The sequence below is a fragment of the Chlorocebus sabaeus genome, chromosome 14 (genome assembly GCF_047675955.1).
Source record: "Chlorocebus sabaeus isolate Y175 chromosome 14, mChlSab1.0.hap1, whole genome shotgun sequence".
Classification (NCBI taxonomy): Eukaryota; Metazoa; Chordata; class Mammalia; order Primates; family Cercopithecidae; genus Chlorocebus; species Chlorocebus sabaeus.
This window is the reverse complement of record NC_132917.1, coordinates 36,648,257-36,672,411: the sequence shown is the minus strand read 5'-3', so window position 1 is coordinate 36,672,411 and position 24,155 is coordinate 36,648,257. Positions and strand designations below refer to the sequence as shown.

The following is a 24,155-nucleotide window of genomic DNA, read 5'->3' as shown; positions in this document are numbered from 1 at the left end:
TTTGAGATGGAGCCTCACTCTGTCACCCAGGCTGGAGTGCGGTGGCGCAATCTCGGCTCACTGCAACCTCCGCCTCCCGGGTTCCAGCGATTCTCCTACCTCAGCCTCCCCAGTAGCTGGGATTACAGGTGCACGCCACCGTGCCTGGCTAATTTTTTGTTTCACCGTGTTGGCGAGGCTGGTCTCGAACTCCTGAGCTCAGGCAGTCCACCTGCCTTGGCCTCCCAAAGTGCTGGGAATACAGGCGTGAGCCACCTCGCCTGGCCCACTGTAATGTTTTTGAAGGTTCATCCATGTTGTAACATGAATCTGTATTTCATTCCTTTTTATGACTGAATAATATTCCATTGTATATATACCACATTTTGTGAATCTATTCATCAGTTGAAGGACATTTGGATTTTTCCACCTTTTTCTTGCCTGTTAGGAATAATGATGCTATGAGCCATTATGTACAAGTTTTGGGGTGGACATATGTTTTAATATCATTTGAGTATACCTAGGAGTGAAATTGCTGGTTCAAATAAGTCTAACTTTTTCCTTTTTTTTTTCTTAAATATGGACTTTCTGACTCATGTTTAACTTTCTAAGAAACCACCAGACTGTTTCTAATCTCCTTATTTTTTTGCACACATGCATGTATACACGTAACCCCTTTTCCCTCATCTATTTATAAAGTATGTTTATTTCTGCCTTGGCTATTTTTTGCTGTTCTTGGCTTCTCCCATCATTTCCCACTTTAGGGTAGACTGCATCATGCATTAGCAATGATCCTCTCCCCGCCTCCTCTCTCTGTCAGTACATCTATGCTTTCTCTAGACCCTTCTTTTTTTTTTTCTGAGGCGGAGTTTCACCCTTGTTGCCCAGGCTGGAGTGTAATGACAGGATCTCGGCTCACCTCAACCTCTGCCTTCTGGGTTCAAGCGATTCTCCTGCCTCAGGATCCCGAGTAGCTGGAATCCCGAGTAGCATGTGCCACTGTGACCAGCTAATTTTGTATTTTTAGTAGAGACGGGGTTTCTCCATGTTGGTCAAGCTGGTCTCAAACTCCTGAACTCAGGTGATCCACCTGCCTCGGCCTGTAATCTGGGATTACAGGCGTGAGCCCCCATGCCTGGTCTTCCCTAGACCCTTTTAAGTCACTGACAACTTCTAGTTTTCTGTGACCATATCTCTAAAGGGAAGATCTTTTTGAAGATTAATATTAATTTGTTTTTCTGCCCAACCCATGAGATTTTTCTCAACCTAAACGATCTTATTTATTTGATTGTGAACATCCAGTATCATGAAGCTAAAAGGAGAAGCATCATTATAGCCAGTAATTCATTCTGAAGCATAATCTGAGCAGTTTTCATAGTTGAAGAAATAAAGTATCCTCTGTTTGCTTTCTAAGTTCTTATTAATCAATATTATACATTTGAATAATTAATATTATTTTTGAAACAGGGTCTTGCTCTGTCATAAGGGCTAGATTGCAGTGTTGTCATCGTAGTTCACTAGAGTCACAAACTCCTGGGCTCCAGCGATCCTCCCTCCTCAGCTTCCCAAAGTGGTGAGATTACAGGCATGAGCCAATGGTTTTTTGGTTTTTTTGTTTTTTTTTTTTTGAGGAAGAGTCTCACTCTGTCACCCAGGCTGGAGTGCCGTGGCTTGATCTCAGCTCACTGCAACCTCTGGCTCTTGGGTTCAAGCGATTCTCCTCCCTCAGCCTCCCAAGTAGCTGGGATTACAGGCGCCCGCCACAATGCCTGGCTAATTTTTGTATTTTTAGTAGAGATGGGGTTTCGCCATGTTGGCCAGGCTGACCTCGAACTCCTGACCTCAGGTGATCTGCCGGCCTCGGCCTCCCAAAGTGCTGAGATGACAGGCATGAGCCACCACACCCAGGCCTGAATTCTTAATTAGAGAAAACTCAGCCCTGATGAGGTCAAGTATCCCTGTTTTAAATAGGTTCTGTCATCAACTAGGAATAGAAGTTTAGACAACCTAACCCTTTGGGGCTTCAGTTTTATGACAGAATTTAGTAGATATCCTCTCTCTGATCTTTTACACATTTAAAAAAAAAAAAAAATACATATAGCTGAATATTTGTCCTGCTTGTTTTTATCAAGCGAATCTTTGGCCAATCCTTTAATATTGGTACATAACATTATTTAGTCTGACAAGTAGTCTTTACATGTGTGTAGAACTACTATCACAGTATGACAGTGTAAAACACAGTAAACAAGGCTGGGCATGGTGGCCGATGCCTGTAATCCCAGCTCTTTGGAAGGCTGAGATGGGAGGATTGCTTGAGGCCAGGACTTTGAGACCAGCCTGTGGAGCATAGCAAGAGCTTGGGAGACTGACACAGGAGAGTTCAAGTTTACAGTGAGCTATCATCACACTACTGCACTCCAGTCTGGGTGACAGAAAGGGACCCTGACTCAAAACAGCAACAACAAAAAACCCACTAAACAGAATCCAGATATAGAAGTTAAAGTATTACAGATTGATATTGTCCGTAAGAATGACCATTTCTGTTGTGTTCCAAGCACTGTACTAGACACTTCATATCCATTATTTATTTCAATTTAAACAATGTTGAATGATGGATATAATTATCCCAATATTGAAGACATTCAATTATACAAATTATTATCCCTACATTTTCTTTTTTTCCTCTGGTTTATTTTTGATATTAGAATTCTTAAATCTCAGTTGGAATTTTTAGGTTAATGTCAGACATGGTTAGAGTAGAACTATAAATTTCTTGCCTCAGTGCTTTCCATTAGATGGATTATTTTTTATACCTGATTTAATAATTACAAACTCATTTCTAGTTCTCTCATATCTAAAAGCTTATGAAAGTATGGGCTTCACAGAATTTTATTAAGAATTTCACATCTTAATTAATTTTTTATTTGTTATATTTTTTTGAAACAGGGTCTCACTCCATCGCCCAGCCTGGAGTGCAGTGGCATGGTCACAGCTCACTGAGTCTCAGCTTCCTGGGCTCATGTGATCCTCACACCTCAGCTTCCCAAAGTGCTGGGATTACAGGCGTGAGCCACAGCGCCCAGCCTGCCTCAGCTTCACAAGTAGCTGGGACTACAGGCACACGCTACCATGCCTGGCTAAATTTTTTTATATTTTTTTTATTTGTTTTTTGTAGAGACAGGGTTTCGCATGTTGCACAGGCGAGTCTCGAACTCCTGAACTCAATCCGTTTGCTTCGGCCTTCCAAAGTGCTGGGATTACAGGCATCAGACACAGAACTCGTTCCCTTAATCATAATTTAGAAAAATTATACTGAGCTAAGTTTTGTTTTGTTTTGTTTTTTTGAGACAAAGTCTTGCCCTGTCGCTCAGGCTGGAGTGCAGTGGCGCGATCTCGGCTCACCGCAACCTTTACCTCCCAAGTAGCTGGGACTACAGGCATGTGCCACCATGTCCAGCTAATTTTTGTATTTTTAGTAGAGACGGGGTTTTATCATGTTGGCTGGGCTGGTCTCAAACTCCTGACTTCAAGTAATCCACCCACCTCGGCCTTCCAAAGTGCTGCAATTACAGGCATGAGCCACTGCCAGTAGTAATCTTTTTTTTTTTTTTTTTTTTTTTTTTTGAGACGGAGTCTTGCTCTGTCGCCCAGGCGGGAGTGCAGTGGCCAGATCTCAGCTCACTGCAAGCTCCGCCTCCCGGATTTACGCCATTCTCCTGCCTCAGCCTCCCGAGTAGCTAGGACTACAGGCGCCCGCCACCTCGCCCGGCTAGTTTTTTGTATTTTTTAGTAGAGACGGGGTTTCACTGTGTTAGCCAGGATGGTCTCGATCTCCTGACCTCGTGATCTGCCCGTCTCGGCCTCCCAAAGTGCTGGGATTACAGGCTTGAGCCACCGCGCCCGGCCAGTAATCATTTTTTGATGGCTACTTAATAATGGATGTACAATTATTGACTTAGTCATTACCCTAATCTTAGGTAGTTTACTTCCAGTTTATGTATGTATATATAAACTGGAAACTATACTTCCATATTTCCAGTATTATATATATACACACACACATATGTATATACAAAGTGTGTATATATACAAAGTGTATATATATAAAGTGTGTATATATTACATATATATATATATTTTTTTTTTTTTTTTTTTCCTTTTTTGACACAGGGTCTTGTTTTGTTGCCCAGGTGGGAGTACAGTGCCATGATGATGGCTCACTGCAGCCTCAACTTCCCAGGCTTAAGTGATCCTCCTGCCTCAGCTTCCCAAGTAGCAGAGACTACAGGGGCATGCCACCACACCTGGCTAATTTTTGTGTTTTTAGTAGAGTCAGGGTCTTGCCATGTTGTCTAGGCTGGTTTCAAACTCCTGGGCTCAAGTGATCCTCCTGCCTTGGCCTCCCAGAGTGCTGGAATTACAGGAGTGAGCCATTGGGCTGGGTCAAGTTTTTATATTTTTATAAATAATGTTGCATTTGGGGACGGGCACAGTGGCTCACACCTGTAATCTCAGCACTTTGGGAGGCCGAGGCAGGTGGATCACGAGGTCAGGAGATCGAGACCATCTGGCTAACACAGTGAAACCCCATCTCTACTAAAAATACAAAAAAAAAATTAGCTGGGCCTGGTGGTGGGCACCTGTAGTCCCAGCTACTAGGGAGGCTGAGGCAGGAGAATGGTGTGAACCTGGGAGGTGGAGCTTGCAGTGAGCCGAGATCATGCCACTGTACTCCAGCCTGGGTGACAGGCGAGACTCCATCTCAAATAATAATAATAATAATTATTATTATATTGCATTTGTGTTTTTGTGTTTTTAAAAATAGAACTTTGTGGCCAGGTGCGGTGGCTCACTCCTGTAATCCCAGCATTTTGGGAGGCTGAGACGGGCAGATCACCTGAGGTTGGGAGTTTGAGACCAGCCTGACCAACATGGAGAAACCCCGTCTCTACTAAAAATACAAAATTAGCCGGGTATGGTGGTACAGGCATGTAATCCCAGCTACTCGGGAAGCTGAAGCCGGAGGATCACTTGAACCCAAGAGACAGAGGTTGCAGTGAATCAAGATTGTGCCACCAAACTCCAGCCTGGGTGACAGAGCAAGACTCACTCTCAAAACAAACAAACAACAACAACAACAAAAAAACAGTAATTGTTATTACTTTCATGTTGCTCTTTATGTGTCGGCCACATTGGAGTTCTTTCAACATATCAAATATACCGTGTACTTTTCTTCCTCGGGGTATTTGAATTTTGCCAAAAATGCTCCCCATCCCACCCTCATCTTCTAGCTTATTTATACTCTTCCTTTAGCATTTTAATCTGGCTACATTCTTATAAAAAAAAGTTGCAGCATTCATTTGGTTATTGCCATATACTAAAAACTATGTTATTTAATTTATCTTTTTTCCACTACAATGAATTTTTATGTATCGGCTCCCTAAGCTTGAATACAATCAGTTTATCAGGAATAATGTTACGTAGTAGAGTTCATGTGAAAGTGTATATAAGCTGGTTCCAACCACTCCCACTCTTGTTACTTCATGTCCTGCAGCTGAGGGGAAATCTGGGAAAGAAGATAACATAGATAATGATAGAATTTTCCATTACAGAGAACAACTGCAAGTACTATAATTAACACATATTGAACAACAGTAGCATATTGAGGGCCTGGAGAGTAGAGGGAGAGAGATATAGCACAAGCGAAATAGGTTAAATCCTGTTTTAGAAAATCTAAGGAAAACAGTGTTCAAAACGTAACAATGTATTGAATTTCTTCAACTTCATTCATTTCTCTTGTTTTTCTTGCACAGTGCCAGATTTCGTTCCACCTCCCCCTCGCCCATCATATTTGTAAAAAATATTGTACCACATTTGAATTTTTTTGAGGATCAACTTAATTTATGTCTAAGCACTACCAGGTGGGAGCTTGGGAAGGCAGTGCTGTTCCGAGCAATTCAAGCCTAAATGAAAATTGAGTGTCGTCTGCTGAGAAAGTGGCTATACCTGGAAATGACTGCATCTCAGCTGCAGAGTTGACAGGAATAGCAAGCTCATAAAAAATGTTCTTTTTCTATACACCACACATACACACACAGTTATTTTTATGTAATGAAGTAGACGTTAATTGTTCGAAATTCAGTTTCTGGCTTAGAAATGAGGACACCTTAGTTACTAAAAGAAAACAATCTGTTGAATAGAGTTTACATTCACTGGAAAGTTTAAAGAGAAAAGGAGTAGGGAAGGAAGGCATGGGATTGATGGGGAGAAAGGAAAAGAATGTCTTCAAAAACCAGTTTACCTTTGCTTAGAGAAATAGAATCTGAAGTTGATCACCATTAATATTCCAAGAGAAGTCTTGCTACAGCTTCAGAGCTGTATTATTATTTCAGTCTCCTGTGTGTTAGATATTTAGATTTGTCAAAGTAATCCTGATTTTAGATTTGAAGTATGTTTCTCTAAATATCAGTCACTACAAAATTAACTTTAACATTAAATTAAGTTTTATTTCATTAAACTTATTAAATTTAACAAAATGAAACATCAATTTAGAAATTAAAATTAGGCAACTCCCTAACTTCAGTCATACTATTACAAAAGAAAATAATAGTAACAATAATGATAACAACTGATAGAAGCTAATTTCTCATCCTATCACAAGACTGAATATAGATTTAATTCTTGGACTCCAAGAGAAATTTTAGATGCTACAGTTCCTTCATTTCTAACTTATTATTGGCTGTTTCCCCAACCCAGCCATTACCAGACTTCAAATTTAGGGAGTAAGTTTGGCTGGAATCTGAGAAAGGTTGAAACAGAGACTGGACCCCTGAAGCACGGTAGGCAGAAAGGAGAGGTGGGAGAGATTAGGGAGTGAGCAGGTGGTAGAAGAGGTAGATAAACAATGGGTTATTGCATATTTCTATTCCCTAAAGTTCTTTTTTTTTTTTTTTTTTTTTTTTTGAGATGGAGTCACGCTCAGTCGCCCAGGCTGGAGTGCAGTGGCGTGATCTCGGCTCACTGCAAGCTCTGCCTCCCAGGTTCATGCCATTCTCCTGCCTCAGCCTCCTGAGCAGCTGGGACTACAGGGGCCTGCCCCCATGCTCGGCTAATTTTTTGCATTTTTAGTAGAGATGGGGTTTCACCGTGTTAGCCAGGATGGTCTCAATCTTCTGACCTCGTGGTCCACCCGCCTCGGCCTCCCAAAGTGCTGGGATTACAGGTGTGAGCCACTGCGCCCAGCCAATTCCCTAAAGTTCTCTTAATCCTTGGGGAGGCCTTTCTCCTGTCAATTAAACAGTCCTCTTTTTTTTTTTTTTTTTTTTTTTTTTTTTCTGGCCATAATTCTGAAAGAGCCATCAAGTTCAACTTAAAGATCTTTCTTTGAGCAGTTAAGAATCGGAGCCCCAAATAACTGGTCATTTTGAACAGTTTTAGAAAAATAGACTGGGCATGGTGGCTCACACATGTAATCCCAGCACTTTGGGAGGCCTAGGTGGGCAGATCATTTGAGCTCAGGAGTTCAAGACCAGCTTGGCCAACATGGCAAAACCCTGTCTCCATGAGAAATATGAAAATTACCCGGGCGTGGCGGTGCGCCTGTAGTCCTAGCTACTCGAGAGGCTAAGGCAGGAGAATCGCTTAAATCCATTAAGCAAAGGTTGCAGTGAGCTGAGATGGTGCCATTGCACTCCAGCCTGGGCAACAGAGTAAGACTCCATCTCAAATACAAGCAAACAAACAGAAAACATTACAGTAAGAAGCCAGTCACAAAAAAATACATATTAAGTGATTGGATTTATATGACATTTTTGTTCATCTCAAAAAAAAAAACCATTCATTTTAATGACAAATTTTATTTATTCATTCACTCATTCACTTATTTATTGAGAAGGACTCTTGCCTTGTCACCAGGCTGGAGTGCAGTTGTGAGATCTCAGCTCTCTGTAATCTTGCCTCCCAGGTTCGAGTGATTCTCCTGCCTCAGCCTCCAGAGTAGCTGGGATTACAGGCACCCACCACTAGGCCAAGCTAATTTTTATATTTTTAGTAGAGAACAGAGTTTCACCATGTTGGCGAGGCTGGTCTTGAACTCCTGTCCTCAAGTGATACGCCTCCCTCTACCCCCCAAAGTGCTGAGATTACGGGCGAGAGCCACTGCGCCTAGTCTGACACATTTTTCAGAAGAGCAAGTGAATTATTTGTCATTTTATAGATCTATAATCCTCATCCCACAAAGCATACACATATAAACTGAAAAATAGTAAACACTCGGCAGGACAAGGTGACTCACACCTGTAATCCGGGCACTTTGGGAGGCCGAGGCAGGCAGATCACGAGGTCAGGAGATCAAGACCATCCTGGCCAACATGGTGAAACCCTGTCTCTACTAAAATACAAAATGTTAGCTGGGCGTGGTGGTGTGCACCTGTAGTCCCAGCTACTGGGGAGGCTGAGGCAGGAGAATCGCTTGAACCCGGGAGGCGGAGCTTGCAGTGAGCCGGGATCGCGCCACTGCACTCCAGCCTGGGCGACAGAGCGAGACTCCGTCTCAAAAAAAAAAAAAAAAGGGCTGGGCGTGCGCAGTGGTGGCTCACACCTGTAATCCCAGCACTTTTGGAGACCGAGGTGGGAGGATCATCAAGTCAAAAAATTGAAACCATCCTGGTCAACATGGTGAAACTCAGTCTCTACTAAAAATACAAAAAATTAGCTGGGCGTGGTGGCGCATGCCTGTAATCCCAGCTCCTGGGGAGGCTGAGGCAGGAGAATCGCTTGAATCCGGGAGGTGGAGGTTGCAGTGAGCTGAGATCGCACCACTGCACTCCAGCTTGGCGACAAAGCGAGACTCCATCCCAAAAAATAAAAATAAAATAAACACTCCTATTATCTAAACAACCTTTCAACATTTCACAATTTTCACTGTAAACTCATTGTAGTGATATATGAAATCAATATTTTGACAATTGCTCTGTGTACTGGGAAAGGAACCCTTATTTTCTGTCATTTTGGCTTTATTAATTATAAAATGATCACAACACATTGAGATCTGAGGCTTAATGATTAGGCATAGGCGTTAGTTTTTTTGGGGGGGGGGTTGTTTTTGTTTCCTTTTTTTTTTTTTTTGGAAACGGAGTTTGGCTGTTGTTGCCCAGGCTGGAGTGCAATGGCACGATCTTGGCTCACCGCAACCTCCGCCTCCCGGTTTCAAGAGATTCACCTGCTTCAGCCTCCTCAGTGGCTGGGACTACAGGCACGCACCACCACGGCCGGCTAATTTTTGTGTATTTTTGGTACAGATGGGGTTTCACCATGTTGGCCAGGCTGGTCTCAAACTCCTGACCTCAGGTGATCTGACCACCTCTGCCTCCCTAAGTCCTGGGATCAAAGGGGTGAGCCACCGCCATCTGGCCTGTTTTTTCTTTTTTCTTTTCTTTCTTTCTTTCTTTCTTTCTTTTTTTTTTTTTAAGGCGGAGTCTCCCACTGTCGCCCAGTCTGGAGTGCAGTGGCAGGATCTTGGCTCACTGCAGCCTCCTCCTCCCGGGTTCAAGTGATTCTCCTGCCTCAGCCTCCCAAGTAGCTGGGATTACAGGTACCCGGCACTACGCCCAGCTAGTTTTTTGTATTTTTAGTAGACACGGAATTTCACCATGTTGGCCAGTCTGGTCTCGTTATCCTGACCTCGTGATTCGCCCACGAATCACTGCCTCCCGAAGTGCTGCGATTACAGGCATGAGTCACCGCACCTGGCCGTTTTTTTGTTTTTTAAAGATTATTTTAACTAATTTAAAGTTCTGAATAGGGGAAAGGAGAGAACAATTACTGAGCCCCTAGAATTTAACAGGGACTGTTTCCTTCACATATTTTGTTTCAGTTACTCTTGTGAACTAATATACCGTATAGTAGGCACTATGCGAGGGGATTTACTTTTTTTCTCTCATTTAACTTTACAGCAACTTTATTAGGTGCCTATTGTTCCCATATTAAACAATGAGAGAATTGAACTGGGATTATAGGCGCAAGCTATGATTTTTTTTAAAATTAGCCACGCCCGGCTGATTTTTTTTTTTTGCATTTTAGTAGAGACGGGGTTTCGCAGTGTTGCCCAGGCTGGTCTTGAACTCCTGAGCTAAGGCAATCCAATCCACCCGCTTCAGCCTTCCAAAGTGCTAGGATTATAGGCATGAGCCACCGCGCCGGGCCCAATTAAAAGTATGGTATTCATACTCCTATAGTTTTTTTTTTTTTTTTTTTTTTTTTTTTTTGAATCAGTCTCGCCGTATTGCCTAGGCTGGAGTGCAGTGTCATGATCTCCGCTCACAGCAACTTCCGCCTCCCGGGTTCAAGCAATTATCATACCTCAGCCTCCCAAGTAGCTGGGACTACAGGCATGTGCCACCACACCTGGCTAATTTTTGTATTCTTAGTAGAGACGGGTTTTGCCGTGTTGGCCAGGCTGGTCTCCAACTGTTACTGGTGGAGGGTGTCCAGGTTATTGAAATATTGAACAAAGAATTGGAAAAAACGCACAAAGCAAGGAAAGAATGAAGCAACAAAAACAGAGATTTGTTGAAAATGAAAGTAGGCTCCACAGGGTGGGGGCAGGCCCGAGCATAGGGGCTCAAGAGCCCCGTTACAGAATTTTTTGGGGTTTGAATACCCTCTAGAGGTTTCCATTGGTTACTTGGTGTACGCCCTATGTAAATAAAGAGGATGAAGTAAAGGCCGGGCGCGGTGGCTCAAGCCTGTAATCCCAGCACTTTGGGAGGCCGAGACGGGCAGATCACGAGGTCAGGAGATCGAGACCATCCTGGCTAACATGGTGAAACCCCGTCTCTACTAAAAACACAAAAAACTAGCCGGGCGAGGTGGCGGGCGCCTGTAGTCCCCGCTACTCGGGAGGCTGAGGCAGGAGAATGGCGTAAACCCGGGAGGCGGAGCTTGCAGTGAGCTGAGATCCGGCCTCTGCACTCCAGCCCGGGTGACAGAGCAAGACTCCGTCTCAAAAAAAAAAAAAAAAAAAAGAGGATGAAGTAAAGTTACAACGACATTTACTTGGTGTGCGCCCTATGTAAATGGAGAGTATATTTCCTGTTATAGCTGAAGTGTTTCCATTTGATTCAGTTCTAGGAAGTCAGCGTGAATCTACTTTATGTTCCCTGCCTCCAGACCCTATTCTCCTGCCTCCTGCCCACAACTCCTGGGCTCCAGTGATCTACCGCCTCGGCCTCCCAAAGTGCTGGGATTACAGGCGTGAGTCATGGCGCCCGGCCAAAATGTAAATGAGTTCTCGTAAAGCAAAAAGAGGTATTGTGAGTAATAAAGCTGAACTATGAATTAAAATAGTTTTTGTATATGTGTGGTAGTCCAGATTATCTATAAATTTAATTACATTTTGTGGTCTGCTATGAATTGACTTAAAGGAATTTTCGGATATGTCGTCTCACTCAAGGCCTCATTGTTGACAAGTCTCAACTTTTTGGAATTTAGTTCCTTGAGCTATTAATGAGAAGACTGGGCTGTATCTCAAAGGACGCCGACAGCCAAAATAAGTTATGGCACAGGGAATTTGGCCAGGCCTGGATCAATCTTTGATGATAATAAAGAAGGAATTCATAAAGCAGAAACATTAACCGAGAGAAGAGAGTTCTCCATCTTTATTTGCAACCAGAGCAGACACAATGTGTTTCCTGTCCTTTCCGCAAGTAGCCATGCGAAAGGGGGGAGGGGACAGAGGACAGGGACAGGATATCTTTCCCTGACATGTCACTCAGCAGCCTAGCTCTTTACATTTTTTCATGGCCATCAAGTCTGATAGCCCAGAAGTACGTCCTACAAAATGTAAGAATTCGGTAACTTGTTAGGGTGACAAAATAAGTGCTTAATTTCATTTGCATTTGTTAAATTGTTTTCAGGGGCCTCCCTTTCTGCCACTGTTGTAGTGTGAATTTATAGTGACATGTTATCAGACTTCGGAGAAGGAAAATATTTACAGGGAGTCACTTAAAAGGAAACGACTTTGGTGTACCTTTGGTAGGCGGATGCTGTTGCCAGTTGGCAGGTGAATCGTGAAACTGGGAACAGGACAAGTGAAAAAGGAGCGGAGCCAGGATATCTAAGACCGCGCTAGGGAGCAGAAAGGGAACTTGCTTTTTCAAGGGGGTGTAGCTACTAAGGCCTTGTGATACTTGATTACATGCCAATCTCTGATTACAGAAACGACGTCATTTATCTTAATATTCCCAGCGCGGGAGATAACTGATAATCAAAATATTTGTTCAATTAAGTGAAGTAAAAATGAGCGGGAGTAAGATAGGAAAAACGAGACAGAAAAAACAGTATCTGTTATTGGATGCTAAAACTTTTACAGGATTTACTGCAGGAGGACTGCAAAGGGAAAGAAACTTCAACGGAGCCGTTTTTTCAGATGGGCTGTCAACAAAACACAATTTGGAAGCAGCAGTAGAAAGCTGCGGCGTTGTCTTAGAGAGGTGATCGGCGTTCCTTAGAAATGAAAACTGGTCAGGCAACAGGTTTGAGCCCCTCCAGTCAGAAAAGAAAGGCAGGAGCGACAGCGACCCGCAGATGGGCAGAATGGAGGAGCGTCTAGGGTGAGAGAAACTCCGAAGACTGAGCCCAAGCGAGAGCACGCAGGGCAGCTGGAGGGAGAACCCCCGTCCAGCGCCCGCACCGGGTAGCTCGCTTTGAGCCTGTTTCTTCACAGAACGGCCAGGAAGCCTTAAAAGATGTGCAGCTCGGGCTGGTATCTTGGCGTGATAACTTCCGTGTGTGTGTGTGTGTGTGTGTGTGTGTGTGTGTGAATGCAACAGGGAGCGCCGCCCGCGAACTTCCGCGTGCGAGGAAGGTTGGAGAGCTGCCAGCCCGCGCCCAGCTGGCCCCAGAGGAAACCCGCGCTCCTCGCCCAGCCGGCCCCCTCCGCGGCGAGCCGGGGCGGGGCGGGCCCGAGGCCACGCCCAAGCTGAGGCGCAGCCCTACAGGCCGCCCGGGCCGCGCTCGCCCGCGCTCCGCCCCGCGACTACATTTCCCGGCAAGCCCCGGGCCGCCAGCGCGCCGCAGTTGACCCATTTCCCGGCCCGTCACGGGCTCGGCCGGCCCCCGCGCCCAGGCGGCTGCTCCCTGCTGACTGGGGTGTGGGCGGGAGCGGCGGAGGGAGGAGGAGGCACTGCTTGCCGCCGCTGTTGCCTCCGCTGCTGGGCGCCGGGGCAGCTTCCCGGGTATCTGCAGCCGCCATGGACGAGCAGGCGGGTCCCGGCGTTTTCTTCAGCAACAACCACCCGGGCGCCGGCGGTGCCAAGGGGCTCGGGCCTCTGGCGGAGGCTGCCGCGGCCGGCGACGGGGCGGCTGCGGCTGCGGCGGGGGCGGCCCGAGCCCAGTACAGTCTCCCGGGGATCCTGCACTTCCTGCAGCACGAGTGGGCCCGCTTCGAGGTGGAGAGAGCCCAGTGGGAGGTGGAGCGGGCGGAGCTGCAGGTAAAGACCCTCCCGGCCTGGCCGTCTTCATCCCGCCTCTTTGCTCCCTTCCGCCCCGCCCCGGACCCTTCTCCCCCTCCCCCAGCCTAGTCGCGTCCCCTCCCCCTTTGCTGCCGCCCATCCCACCCGGAGCCCAGTCCCCTTCTCTTCGCCTTTTGCCTTTCACTGACCCCATCTCGACCCTGTTCTCACTCTCGCGCCTGGTGCGTTGTTTACCCTCCCCACGCCTGTTCGCCCGCACCATCCCACTCTTTAACTCCCGGGCTCATTTCAACTCTCTGGCCATCCTGCATCTCAGGGCTGCCCTCTCGGTTTACTAATTGGGCTGGCAGTAGTTTTGAGAGACGCGGCGCAAATCGTCCGCTGTCCTGGTGTGCCCCATCCTAGGTCTAGAGACAGTCTCCGCAGAACGTGCCAGCTTTGGCCCCTCTCTTCTTCAAGGAAGGTGATCAAGAAGACAACAGAAGTTGTGTCAGTGAGGCCTTGACTCGAGGCGAGAAGTTGACGTTGGGCAAAAGTGTTATTCATATATCAGCTCCCTTTTTTATATATGTAAATGTCTCTTCCCCACTTTCTTGCGATCCCCCGGCCCCTTCCCACGTTTCTTTTAGGTATTTCCAATGAATGCATTTTGAACGAAGGACCTACAGGATTGCAGTCAGAGAGAATGGTTAAGAGATGGTTCCTGTTCTCAGAATCTGAAACTTCCCACGGGTTAATTTTATGTTCAGTGTTTTGGGAGATTTTCTTGTACTTTAAAAGGAACTAAAGGGGCTTTGAAGTTAGTTACATTGCCTTGCAGAATCTACAAGATAAAGTATATCCAGGGAGGAGATTTTGTGGGCTCTGAAAAGAATGAAAGTGCGGCTGATACTTTACAGGCCGTTCAGAATTGGTGAATAGGTTTTCAGTGGTTCTTCTTAAAACTTCCAGGGCATACACACCAATTTCAAAAGGAACTTAAAGAACTATGAATAGTTGTGCCTTTCTGTTTTACGGGCTAAGCCTGTATACTTATGAAATTTGAGTATAGTTTTAGTTGGCGAAACACTTGAGTTTAAAATGCTACCCAGTGTGTCACTTTTTTTGGTAACATGTATTTTCTTTGGCACTTAAAAAAAAAATAAAAAGGAGAAATCTGTTAAATAGAATCATGTGCTGGAACAGGCTCTGTGGTGTAGTGGAAGTGGCTATGGAAAGAGCGAACACACAGGTCTATAGTAGACAAGGTTTTAGTAAGGACTGTGTTTGTTGCTAGCTCTGTGACCTTGAGGAAATCCTTTAACCTCTCTGGGTTTCAGTTTTATCATTTATTTATTCAGCACCTGTGTATTGAGTGCCAGCTATGTGTCTAGGCCCTGTGATTTTAAAAAACCGACCAAGCTACTGCCCTCATGGAGTTTATGTTTTAGTGGAGAGGCAAACAGTCGAGCAAATGCGCCTATAGAATATAATGGCTTATAGTGGCAACTGCTGTGAGGAAGAAATAAGTCAGAGTTCAGGAATAGAGTATGATAGGGGCAGCTATTTTAGATGGGGTGGTCAGGGTATGCCACTGAGAGATGACAAATGAGCAGTTGAATGAAGTTAGGGAGTGGCCGGTAGTTCCTATGATTCTTTGTAAGTCTGTAGTTATATGTTTATATTATTTGGCAACTTTTTCATCCCTACTGTTACGTTGCTGTAGTATTTAGTCGATCTAGTCTATCTGATATTTGCAAGTCTTCTTTGACTTTGTCTACGTAGTTTCCAACAAATTTGAATACTTACAGATTGATCTTTATTAGCAGTACCTTTTAGAAAGGTGTGAATTTCAGGCTTCAAGGAAATGTTAAAGGCAAAGTTTAACGTGCGGTTGTGGGGAATGATTTTTGTTTTAGCTACTTAAAATTTAATTTCTTTTCCAGTTTTGGGAATGGAAGATAAGTCACACTAATTTGGTAAAAAAAAAAAAAACAAAAAAAAAAAAACCAAAAAAACAAAAGCCACACCAGAAAACAATGCTTACCTTTCTACCTGTAGAAGTTGGAGAATTCCAACCCATCCTCGCCCCCCCTTCACTTTTCAATTTACCGGCAGCTATAGTTGATCTTCAGTTTTTATGCACACATCCACCAACGGTTGTTTGTGGCAAATGTTTATTAATTTCAGATAGCTTTCCCATGGGTGCTTATCATATTAAAGAGACTCCTGTTTTTTTTTTTTTTTTCCTTTTATTGGAGAGAGGGTCTCGCTATGTTGCCCAGGCTGCTGTGCAGTGGCGCAGTCTTGGCTCACTGCGACCTCCGCCTTCCAGGTTTAAGCAATTCTTCTGCCTCAGCCTCCCAAGTAGCTGGGATCACAGGCATGTGCCACCATGCCTGGCTAATTGTGTTTTTATAGAGACAGAGTTTCACAATGTTGGCCAGGTTGGTCTTGAACTACTGACCTCAGTGATCTGCCCGCCTCAGCCTCCCAAAGTGCTGGTATTACAGGCGTGAGCCACTGTGCCCTCCAAGGACACTACTTTTTTAACATTATCTTTTGTTTTGTGCTCAAATTAAATTAAGCTTCCACAGAGAAACTTTAAAAGTGTGTCATTTTCCTAACAGAATGAGTATGATATATTTTGAGGGGAAGAGTTTGCAGTAATCTCTGGTCTTTGTCCCTCCTTATTAGTGTAATTGGAAAAAAAAAATTATTTCTTGACCGTCATTACTTTGAATCTTCTTTATTTTTCTTTTGCTACTGGAATGTTCTTAGAGACACAATAGGAAGTAAAATAGTCGAATGCATTGTGATGAAATACGAATCAGTTGGTGTCTTCCTTTTAATTTTTAAATCTCTGCCTAAGCCATTAACACCAGAGTCAACACAAATACCTTTACGATTAAGTCAAATTTGCCCCTTCAAGAACCTGTCAGTCCTGCTCTTTCAGGTTGCCAGGGAAGAGTTGTGAAAGTCAATCCCAGCTCTCATCTACCTGGCCTGCCTTTACTGCTTCCTCCCTCCTTCAGATCTTAGGAGTAAGGAAACAGCCACGTTTTAGCAAAAAACCTATTTATTTGTCGTTTATTTCACTCTTGCCCATCTTAGCTGATAAATTCTCCTTTTATTTTTGGTAATGCTCCCCTCCTCACATCCAGTTGAGATTAGGCGTCAGTTCATGGGGGGAAAAAAGAATGATTAAGATTATTAGTGAGCTTTACATTTGTAAAAGGAATTGGAGAAGGAATACTAATAATATTTGAGAAAAATTTCTGTACGTGAGGTGTTGTGCTAGATGACCTCAAAGAAACATGCAGTCTAGTTATTAGTATGATATAACTTGTAGAAGAATCAGAGTGTTTATCATTTGGGGAGAAGGCTAATTTCTTTAGAATAGTGAAGGAGAGGCCGGGTGCGGTGGCTCACACCTGTAATCCCAGCACTTTGGGAGGCCGAGGCAGGTGAATCACGAGGTCAAGAGATCGAGACCATCCTGGCCAACGTGGTGAAACCTTGTCTCTACTAAAAATACAAAAATTAGCTGAGTGTGGTGGTGTGTGTTGGAGGCTGAGGCAGGAGAATCACTTGAACCTGGGAGGCGGAGGTTGCAGTGAGCTGAGATCATGCCACTGCACTCCAGCCTGGCGACAGAGTAAGACTCCATCTCAAAAAAAAAAAAAAAAAAAGCTAGCAGTGAATGGGGAGAATAGTAGCAAGAGGAAAGAACTTTATGAGGTCATGAGAACCTAAGGCTCAGTATTTGAAAATCTCTGACTTATGAGAAAGCGGGCATGTAAATAAAAAATAAACGGCCGGGCGCGGTGGCTCAAGCCTGTAATCCCAGCACTTTGGGAGGCCGAGACGGGCGGATCATAAGGTCAGGAGATCGAGACCATCCTGGCTAACACAGTGAAACCCCGTCTCTACTAAAAAATACAAAAAAAATAGCCGGGCGAGGTGGCGGGCGCCTGTAGTCCCAGCTACTCGGGAGGCTGAGGCAGGAGAATGGCGTAAACCTGGGAGGCGGAGCTTGCAGTGAGCTGAGATCCGGCCACTGCACTCCAGCCTGGGCGACAGAGCGAGACTCCGTCTCAAAAAAAAAATAAATAAATAAATAAAAAATAAAAATAAACAATGTTGGCTCTAGATTTTGATATGTATGTGGTGTATGGTATAGGAGAGGCCCTGATATTTACCTGGAAGTGTTAAGAGTTGTATGGAAAAAGTGGCAAGATTGAGTAGCTTAGGGCATTTAGTGTGGAGGCTGTATGCTGGAGTTTTGGCATTAATAATTTGTATTTTCTGGGTTTTGGCATTAATAATTTGTATTTTCACTCCCCACATATTTTTCAAGCGTCTACTTCATGCCAGGCCTTGTTCTAGACACTGGAGATACAACAACAAAAATACAGATCTTGCCCTTATGAGGCTTAAATTGTTGAGGCAGACAGACAGTGATAAATAAATACATAGAATGTTGGGAAGGAAAATATGAGGGTTTCAGAGGGTGGAATGGGGAAGAAAGGATTCACTGATAAGATGCCATTCGAGCTAAGACCTTTAAAGGTGATATCTAAGGTGAGGAAAGAGCTTTCTAGACAGAAGGAACAGCTGGGGGAAGGGAGCATGCTTGGAATATTTAAGGAATATCAAGGAGGTAAAAGTGGCTAAAGTAGAGGAAGAGAATGGAAGAAGTCATGTCAAACAGGTAGTAATGGAAGAAGTTATGTCATACAGGGTCTTGCCCATTGTAAGGACTTTGGCTTTATACCTCAGCAAGATGAGCAGCCATTGGAATGTTTTAAGCAAAGGAGTGAAACCATCTTTAAAAGGGACCCCTTGTAAGGATTCAGAATAGACTTGGAGGGAAAATAAGTAGAAGCAGCAGGGGGACTAGTTAGGAGGCTACTTTAATAAATCCAGGCAGAAGATGAACTAAGGTGGTAGTGATAAGATATGTGAATATGTATTTTGATACATTTTTGAAGGTAGAGCCAACAAGATGTGCTAAAGGGTAGAATGTGGGGTTTGAGAAAAAGGGGGGTCAAAGATGACTCAACAGTATTTAGAGGGCCAGGCACAGTGGCTCAAAACCTGTAATCCCAGTACTTTGAGAGGCTGAGGCAGGAGGATCACTTGAGCCTAGGGGTTCAAGACCAGCCAGGGCAACATGGCAAAACCCCATCTCCAGAAAAAGAATTTTTTAAAATTAGCTGGGTGTGATGGTGTTCACCTGTAGTCCCAGCTACTTGGGAGTCTGAGGTGGGAGGATTGCTTGGGCCTGGGAGGTTGAAGCTGCAGTGAGTCATGATCACTCCACTGCACTCTAGCCTGGGCAACAGAAGGAGACCCTGTCTCAGAAAAAAAAAAAGAAAAAAGTGCTGCCTGGGCAACATGGTGAAGCCCCATCTCTACAAAAAATTCAGAAAATTAGCTGGGTGCGTTGGCATGCGTCTGTGGTCCCAGCTACTTGTGATGCCGAGGTGCGAGGATTGCTTGAGCCCTGGAGATCAAGGCTGCAGTGCGTTATGATCGCGCCTCTGCACTCTAGCCTGGGTGCCAGAGTGAGGCCCTGTCTCAAAACAAATCAATCAAACAAACAAACAAACAGAAAATATATGTATATAGAGAGAATGAGCAGCCTCATGGGACAGCTGAGAAGATTTACTGAGCTTTTTAATGGAAAACATAAATACCTAAAATGAGTTTGTCTTTATTATTGTGACTATTATTTATAATTATCACAAAAGGGAATATGGCAGAGACCTGGGCTTAAAATTCTTGCTTTAAAACTTACTATTGTATTTTACGCCTAAAATACATATTTGCCATAATTCTGATCTCTCAGAGCCTTAGTTTCCTCATGTGTAAGATGAGAATAACAAATTACCTTGTGAGAATTAAATTAAGATAATTTAAAGTACTTAGCAGAAGCATGGTACATAACATAAAGTAAGTGCTTAATAAATAAATGGTTGCAGATGCATGATGCTAAACTTTTGCTCTCGGTTATCTCCTCATCCCCAGAGAAAAGCATAATCTTCAGTCATGAATTTTTCTGAGGCTACAGCATACAAGTGCCATCCTGAGGCCATGCAGTATAATATTCTGGGACTAAAAGATATTCAATGGGAGTGAATGCTTGCCTTCAGTGTCAGCCTCAGAACATTGAGGATATGCTTCAAGAGTATTTGCTTTCCTTAATAACCTTTTAGGTATCTGCTACCTTGGAATTAATATAAACTTTTCTGAATGTGTTTATCTTAACTTTGCATTACATCATGGGTAATAAATTGTGTAAATTTACTAACCACATTATAAAATGAATCCTACACTTTATTTGGCTCTTTAAACCACTTCCTTTACATTTGGAGGAGGCAAACCCCATTGTGGTATGGTATAATTTTGTCAGCGGGTTCATTTTTCATTCTACTCATATTCTTGATAATTTCATAATCTTTATATTTTAGAAAGGTTATAGAGGCTTTAATCTTTTAAAACATATCCTATTATGTGTCTCTTCAGTTCAGTGTTTCTCAACCTTAGCTATAATATTAGAATAATCAGAGGGAACACTTAAAAATACCAGTGCCCTGGACTGTACCCCAGATCAATTAAATCAAAATCTTAGGAATGAGGACCCCTAGCATTAGTATTTTTTGAGCTCCCCAGTAGGCAGCAAGAGTTGAGAGCCACGGCTTTAGCCGTTTTTTCTGTTTTTACATATCTATAAAAGTTTGGTGATTTCAACACTTCTATTAGTATTCCATATATGGTTGGCTTTTTATAGAATTTGGGATATAATTTCTTTTTCCATTGTTCTTTCTGATGATAGCTAGCATTTTATTTTTAGGCAGTAGAATATTATAATTTGAATCACCTCCTTCTGACTGAGATGTACTGACAGAGTAATCTTTGAGCTGGAATGAACTTTGGAAATAATCAGGTCAATTAGGTAAAGTGAGGTTCAGAGAGAGGCTGAATGACCAAGAATGAAATAGGTTTTGTACAAGCTGTCACTTACATCTCCAGATATCTTTAGTTTTATTTTTTTCATATTTTTGGTCTAGGAGCCAGGCTAATCATCTGTATTGTTCCAGTTTGAGTATATGTACTGCCACAGCCAGCACTCTTCACAGTTTTCTTTAAAGCCCTTTCAGATACACTGTATCATTTAATCTGTACAACCTTCTGAGGTAAGCAGAGCCACACTGATGCTTATTTATTTATTTTTTTAAATAACAGACATAAAGATGTTACTGTGTTTTACTGCTTTCCAGCTTATTTTATTGGTTACATTTGAGATTTTCTCTGTCTTTGGTGTTCTGTAGTTTCATTATGATGTGTCACAGTATAGATTTCTTTTTTTCTTTTTTTTTTGGTGGGGGGATGGAATCTAGTTGTGTTGCCCAGGCTGGAGTGCAGTGGCACGATCTCGGCTCACTGCAACCACCACCTCCCAGATTCAAGCGATTCTCCTGCCTCAGCCTCCTGAGTAGCTGGGATTACAGGCATGTGCCACCATGCCCAGCTAATTTTTTGTATTTTTAGTAGAGATGGGGTTTCACTGTGTCAGCCAGGATGGTCTCGGTCTCCTGACCTCGTGATCTGCCCGCCTCAGCCTCCCAAGTGTTGGGATTACAGGCATGAGCCACCACTCCCAGCCTAGATTTCTTTTTATTTTGTTTGGGACTTCATTAGACTCCTTGAATTTGTGGATTGGCTTCTCATTAGTTCTGCACATTTCTCACTTGCTGTCTTGTTAGGTTTGTCCTTGATTGCATTTTCCTTTCTTCTCCTTTTGAGTTTTTGATTACATGATCTTATGGCTTCTCCATTATCTGCGCTGTATTTTCCGACTTTCTATCTTTCCATGCTTTATTCTTGATAATTTATTTTGACTTATTTTCCAGTCTGTAAATAACTTAACTTCCAGTCCATTAATTTTCTCTTCAGTTGAGTCTAATTTGTTAAAACCATCCACTGAATTTTTAGTTTTGGTTATTGTTGAAGTTCATTTTGGTTTCTTTTCAAATCTGCTCAGTCATTTCTTAAAAATATATTGTTCTGTTCTCTGCAGATGTTTTCAGTGTCATCTTTAATTCTTTAAATGTAGTAAGTAGTTATTTTTTAGTTAGTGTCTCTGCACTTCTTTTATCTGAGGTCTTAGAGGTGCCTTTGTGTGGTCTGTTATTTCTGCTGGTTCTTGCTCATGATGACTTGTTCCCTTGTATCCTTAGTTTATCTTCGTGTGCTGTCTCCTGTCCTTGAAAAACTGTGAGGCAGGACAGGCACAGTGGGTAATGCCTGTAATACCAGCACTTTGGGAGGCTGAGGCAGGCGGATCACCTGAGGTCCGGAGTTCGAGACCAGCTTGGCCAACGTGGTGAAACTCTGTCTCTACTAAAAATATAAAAATTAGCTGGGGGTGGTGGTGGGTACCTGTAATCCCAGCTACTCAGGAGGCTGAGACAGGAGAATTACCTGAACCCAGGAGGCAGAGGTTGCAGTGAGCCGAGATTGCACTACTGCAATCCATCCTGGGCGACAGAGACTTCATCTCAAAAAGAAGAAAAAGAAAAACTATGAGACTAATCTGAACTCTCAAATAAAGGTATCTTCTTCAGAAAGGTTTTTTGTTGTTGTTGTTGTTTTTTCGCATTTGTTTCTGGTAGATGTCTAGAGTTATTACCAGTCTAGAACCACTTTATTTTTCATGTTTTTTTGAGACAGTCTTACTGCCACCCAGGCTGGAGTGCAGTGGTTTGATCTTGGCTCACTGCAACCTCTGCCTTCCAGGTTCAAGCAATTCTCTTGCCTCAGCCTCCAGAGTGACTGGAATTATAGGTGTGCACCACCACTCCTGTCTAATTTTTGTATTTTTGGTAGAGACGAGGTTTTGCCATGTTTGCCAGGCTGGTCTTGAAACACTGGCCTCAAGTGATCTGCCCGCCTCGGCCTCCCAAAATGCTGGGATTACAGACGTGAGCCACTGCGCCCGGCCCAGAATCACTTTAAAGTAAATGCATTACTTTAGATGTTTGGGCCACCTAGCTGATGTGAGTTTTGGTTGTGAATACATTTGAGGGCCAGTATACTTCTGTTTCATCTTTGCTTTGAAGACATAAGCCCTTTAGGGTCCTAGCTAAATGTGAGGTATATCACCTATTAGACTGTACACTCTGGAGGAGTGGGGTGTTTGATTTTTGCTCCTTAGGTCCTGGCTGTTTGTTCTGATTGTCCAGTATCCTAAGGGCAAAAATGGCTTTTTGTTCCCTTACCTCACAGGGTTCCCATTTTCCCTTTTATTTTGGCCAGATAATTCCTTGCTATTTTTGTGTTGCTTTTAAGAAAATTGTGAAAATATTTTGTCCAGAATTTTTGGCTGTGTTCAGTGGAAGAATTGCTGTCGGGCACTGTAACTGGAAACTGAATTCTCTTATTTTACTTTCAAAATCTGACAAATAAGAATGGCCCTACGAATTTTTTGGGGAGAAATAATATTGACAGCACTTCTTTATGAAGAGATGTGCCTATTTAGTCCTGAACTTTATTTCTGAATCTACGTTTTTTTGAATGGTTAAAAAAAAAAAATCTACTTTTTTTTGAAGGGAGACCTACAGTTTTTCTCCAAAACCTTGGTAACTGAAGCAGAGTTTAAAACAAACAAAACCCTTTGCTATGCAGTCTTTAAAAGGTGTTTGAAAGTTCAGATAATCTGGATAGAGTCCCCTTTGCCAGCCTGCTGTCTCCCTGATGTCAGCTGTACTTTTGATTTACTAATGTGTGTAGCATCCAGGTTTCAATTCTGGGCCATTAGAAATAAAGTTGTCCTTGGATCTCTGGAGTTTCTTGCCTTGGTGGCCAATTTGACAGAACAATCTATTGACCATCATAAATTGGATAGTGGAAAGTATGGGTGTCAGAGTCAGACATCTCTGTCACTTCCAGTTTACAATTTTTCTAGGCCTCATTTTTGTAAAATGTGGGTGACAATTTCCCTACTAAGCAGGATCACTGTAAGGTTTAAAAAAGATAAAGTATGTAAAATATGTGATATATGATGGGTGTCCAGTAAGTGGTTTGCTTTTTTGTTGGTTGAGATTTCTATGGACAGAAGGCATTAGATTTATTATTTATATAAGTCCGTAGAAGCCAAGAACCAGTTTCAGTGATCCGTTTATCATAGTAGTTACTTACATTCTCTTTGCCCTCTTTTAAGTACAGGTTGAGCATCCCTAATCCAAAAACCCTAAATTCAAAATGCTTCCAAATCTAAAACTTTTTGAGTGTTGACGTGATGTCATAAGTGGAAAAATCCATACCTGACCTCATGTGGCAGGTTGCAGTCAAAAAGCAGGTGCACAACAGAATTTAGTATCCTGGAGGGAAAAATAAAATTACCTTTAAACTGTGTGTATAGGGTATATATGAAACATAAATGAATTTTGTGTTTAGACTTGGGCCCCAAGACACCTCATTAGGTATATGCAAATATTCAAAAATCTGAAATCCAAAACACTTCTGGTCCCAAGCATTTCATATAAGGGGTACTCAATCTGTAGTGGTTTGAGGACAATGAATTGTGTGTTGGAAGTAGGGGACAGGCTAGAGATGGCAAAAGTAAGTGGTGATAGCTTGTAGACATTAAGGACTGGATGTAGTAATCAAGACAGATTTGGAGTTCAGGAGAGAAGCTCAAGGCAAGAGAGAAATTGA

At 43.2% G+C, this 24,155-nt stretch overlaps 1 protein-coding gene across 1 annotated transcript in view; it reads left to right on the top strand.

The window, feature by feature from the left end:
* The first annotated feature begins 13,115 nt into the window (after nucleotides 1-13,115).
* Nucleotides 13,116-24,155, top strand: part of STRN (striatin) — a 133,788-nt gene continuing 122,748 nt past the window's right edge. The window contains exon 1 of the mRNA XM_007970954.3: nucleotides 13,116-13,469. Coding sequence (XP_007969145.1) covers nucleotides 13,230-13,469 — 240 coding nt within the window. The 5' untranslated portion in view covers nucleotides 13,116-13,229. The remainder of the gene's footprint in view (nucleotides 13,470-24,155) is intronic.